Source organism: Polistes canadensis, unplaced genomic scaffold, assembly GCF_001313835.1.
Source record: "Polistes canadensis isolate GaletaPanama2010 unplaced genomic scaffold, ASM131383v1 scaffold_228, whole genome shotgun sequence".
NCBI lineage: Eukaryota > Metazoa > Arthropoda > Insecta > Hymenoptera > Vespidae > Polistes > Polistes canadensis.
In genome coordinates this window covers 4,621-8,850 of record NW_014569775.1, presented here as the reverse complement: position 1 = coordinate 8,850, position 4,230 = coordinate 4,621, and the positions used below count along the sequence as shown (strand labels likewise).

Here is a 4,230-nt window from a genome sequence, read left to right as displayed (position 1 = left end):
ACACTTGCATATAAGGTAATTTTATTGACTTCAAAAAATTGTATTATCTGAAACAACACAATAAACGCACGAACTTTTGATTCACCCTAATAGTACTCATGCGAATGAGTAACGTTCGCACTAATTCTGCGATAGTGTGTTAATTTCAAAAAAAGTGGTAGCAGGAGAATGTTATTTACCATACTAACAATTTCACCATCATTATCGTATTATTACTATCAAAAATTTCATGAGGTAATAATAATTACGTCATAACTTCTAGTAATTTATTACAATTAAATATACTCTCATATCATAAATTAATTTGTACACAAATATTAAATGTTATAACAAATAATAATATATTACGAGTTATTTTTGGTATAAACAAAATATTACATCATATATATTATCACAATAGTTAAAATAGCCGATCATTGTTATTTTTCGAACAAATGTTTCATAAAATAAATATATACATTTCAAGTATCTGAAACAAATAAAGACTATAATATTTATATAAAAATTTCAAATACGAAACTTACCACCTACTTAGCATACATACATCTCTTCTCAATAAACAAAAATAGCATTTCTATCTCAACTTTGAATTCTTTTCGTCTCTACCTTCTATATATACAGCATAATACATATTATTCTATATAAATTTTTGAAAATAATATATAAAAACATCAATGAATAACCAAATAATTAAAAAAGACATCTAAACGAAGAAAATAATCTATCAAAAAATAATAGGAAGCACATTCGGCGCAGTTGCAAGTTTCGAAGTATGATCTGACCTAGGACAGCGTGGAGAATTTCGAGTCGATTGTAATAATTTGGATGTTGCATTGGATGATGTGTTTACATTGTATAATTTCCTTTTTAAGGGCTTAACGTGTATACGTTTCGGAGTCTTTAAAATACATTTAGCGCTTAGCGAATGGTCGGTTAACACAGAGCTACGCAATTCTACACTCTCCTTCAAATGTGCTTGAAATTGTCCATAAGTCGTTTCATCTGTATCTAAGTTCTGCGATGACGATCTGGATTTTCTCTGATCGCTTCTTCGTTTTTTGTTCTCGGATAAAGCTCGTCTAGAGATCTGAAAATTTGACGAAAGAAATAAATGAATTGAAGAAAAAAAAGTAAGGTAAAGAGTAAGTAAAGATATAAGAAGACAGTACGTACTTTTCCGCTTCTACGAATTTTTGAAGCATACGTGACACTACGTACTTTATCATTTCCAACATTACGCCGTTTGGCTGAACTATTAGGCGTAGAACCAAATATTAATTTCCTTTTGGTTGAAGTACACAAAGGAGTTAGGATACGACTAGTCGAGGCTGTTGGCGTACGTTTGGTTACATTTGCTTTTTTCGCGCTCTTGTCTTTTGCCTCTTTCCTTGCATTCTTTTTACTCTCCTTTTCAATATCACGATAAGCCCATGATAGCGCTAAGAATTCTCCTAAGGAAACACCATTAACATAAAACGTTTCCCCGTGTCTCGTTTCGTATTCTTCTACCAAATTATGCAACTGACTTTCAATTTTAGGTAATTTCTTTTGTATAACTTTGCGTTCTTTTTCTTCTGCCAGCAGTTGACCTCCTCGATTATTTAATCGATCTGGATTATTGGCGCGATGTTCTAATTCTTTCATTTTCGTCCAGAGCTTCTCTCTCTCTTCCAATAAATTAAATATAACTTTGTTTGTTTCATAATATTTGCGAACTTTATCAACTTCTAGCTCGTGTAAAGTTAATAAATCTTTTGTGTACGTACGAGAATAAAATGCAGTAAATTTATTTCGTTGAGATTCACCGTATTTACATAAATCCCACATGTTAACTAATTCGGYTCGTACTCTATTCACATATTTCGCAATATGTGCTCTTTCTTTACATCGGCTGATTTCTGCATTTATCGCTTTTATAGTAGCTTGACTGTACCCCGGATAATTGTCTAAAAATGCATGACAAAAATCATTAGGTTCATCCAGGGTTCCCCATAGAGCTAATAATTCTTCCTTTTTATTCTCAACTTCCTCTTTTGCACTTTTTAATTGTTTTTCTAATTTTTCATGAAAATCCTTTAACATCGCCATGTTGGCAGCATTAAGTATAAAATTTTCTGAATTATTACATACTGTTTCTTCAAAATTAGAAGATGGACTAATTCCTAGATCTTGCACTATTTTGGTGATGGTATTATATTTATTTTTAAACTCATTTTCTATACGATCCTGAATAAACAATGAAATAATGATGTAAATACACCTTCAAATTTGTCAAATGGTTAGGTAACAGAAACAATAAGTTATAGATTATTAATTTATAGCAGTGTACCTTTTCTTCTTCCTGTTTATGTATATATAACTTAAAGTTATCTAATTCTTCTTCGGTCGGAAGTTTAGATTCAATTCCTATTGGCTGTACACCTAGCCGTTTGCATATTTCATTTTCCTATTAAGAAAAGAACAGAGAAAAATATTAATTAAACACATATTTAATCATGTATATAGAAAATGTTTGCAATCTCAAGTTGCACATTCTTTAACATTGATATGAAAACCTACCTTAGTTAATAATTCATTTAAATATGTTTTACGTTGTTCTTTTATACGCAACAGCCTTTCCATATCATGTTGAAGTACTTGTTGTAATTTGAATAGTGGTAGCTTCTCATATCCACTCGTATCAATAGTTTCTTTTAATTCCTACAATAAATTTAATACATTATATATAGCAAACAGTAAGAGAAGATTTTACAATGACTTTATAAAACTAATACATACTTTACATAGAATAGATGTATTTTGCATTAATTGTTTAGATTCTTCCAATAATAATCTTTTCTTATCCTCAGACTCTGACACCATATCGGTTAATAATTCCTGTTTTATGATTAAAACATCAATTTGCAGTTAAATCATCTTTATTTCCCAATAATATTTATGAAAAGATTATTTTACCTGTATGTGATCAAGTGCCGCATTAGTATAAGCTAACTGATTTTCTTTATCGTATCCAACTTCTGTCCATATTAAATGTAATTGGGTTATGGCACTACATACCATTGTACAAGTCTTTTGTATTATTGGTTTCCTATTAAAGAACACAACATACTTATTTAATAAAATATCAAACAAATAATGTAATTAGAAATAACAAACTTTCTTTTTTGTTGACAAACAAATAAATATTTCTCGATATCATTCTAAACGGTTAATGTAATATAATTTTAAACTTTATCAAAAGAAAGTGAGTAAAAAAGATAACAGATGATTTGAAGAAACACATCTTATACAAATTATTACAACTTTTGATCATTGTTAGCAAGTTTCATTCATGTATGTGAATCAAAACATTAAATTTATTCTTTCATAATAATTGTTAATAAAAGGAAACATTTGTATAAATTATTTACCATTCATCAGCATCAGCCATCGTTTTACTTTACGAACGCAAAAAATTTCCTTTTACAAAAACTCAAGCAAATGTTACTACCGACCGTTTTTCATTTGAATTTGTAACAAACTAGTTAGCGCACTTTTACTAACCTTCAGAACAGTAACATCAAATTGAATTTCTATGAACTCTCAATTTCATATAGTTCTTTTTATGTTTTTATTGGAAATCCATCAACTGCACTTTTAGCCAATGATTCTTTCCATTACTCTCAACCCACCAATTATTGAATCGCATGGCTAATAACTTCATTGTTCGAGAGACAAAAGACACAGTATTACTTCTGTTTAACGAGTTGAACGATTAACACACGTGATTAATGACATATTGTTATCCAATCGGATCTGTAATAGTTTATAATTGTTAAAAATAAATGTAACATAAAAATACTAGTGTAGAATAATAATTTGGACAAATCCTAATTCAAGTCCATAATTATCCGCTACGTAATTGGTGTTCCCGATGTGATTTGGACACGCGCATGACCACATGAAGAATTCACGCGTCATCCTTCAACGAAGCAACTAGTCTCTCGCAACTTCGTTCCTCTCGCATTGTAACTGGAGGGGAATCCTGTGGTGGTTTACGTTTGCCTCGCCACATCCGTAGCGTGCCAATCGCATTAGTTCCAGCATCAGACGCTAGGTAGCGACACTTTGATCCTCATTTCTCGCAAGCGGTGGAAGTTATCACGATTACTATATAAAACGGTAACTAAAGCGACACGGATTTCAGCCAATATTGTAAACAGGGAAATGTAATTTCATGGAATATTGAAA

General features: G+C 30.6%; 1 protein-coding gene across 2 annotated transcripts; it reads right to left on the bottom strand.

The window, feature by feature from the left end:
• LOC106790294 (protein regulator of cytokinesis 1-like) lies at positions 1–3,912 on the bottom strand. Of its 2 annotated transcripts, XM_014755078.1 has the most exons (9): positions 3,898–3,912; positions 3,544–3,795; positions 3,411–3,459; positions 2,956–3,088; positions 2,779–2,877; positions 2,560–2,700; positions 2,330–2,446; positions 1,174–2,226; positions 1–1,087 (listed from the first exon to the last, which is right to left on the bottom strand). In XM_014755078.1, the coding sequence occupies exons 3-9, from the start codon at positions 3,428–3,430 to the stop codon at positions 725–727; spliced, it is 1,926 nt and encodes a 641-aa protein (XP_014610564.1). In that variant the 5' UTR covers positions 3,431–3,459; positions 3,544–3,795; positions 3,898–3,912; the 3' UTR covers positions 1–724. The 2 variants fall into 2 exon arrangements, with proteins under 2 accessions (XP_014610564.1, XP_014610565.1); XM_014755079.1 differs by lacking the exon at positions 3,411–3,459 and having other exon boundaries at positions 3,544–3,910.
• Positions 3,913–4,230: the final 318 nt, after the last annotated feature.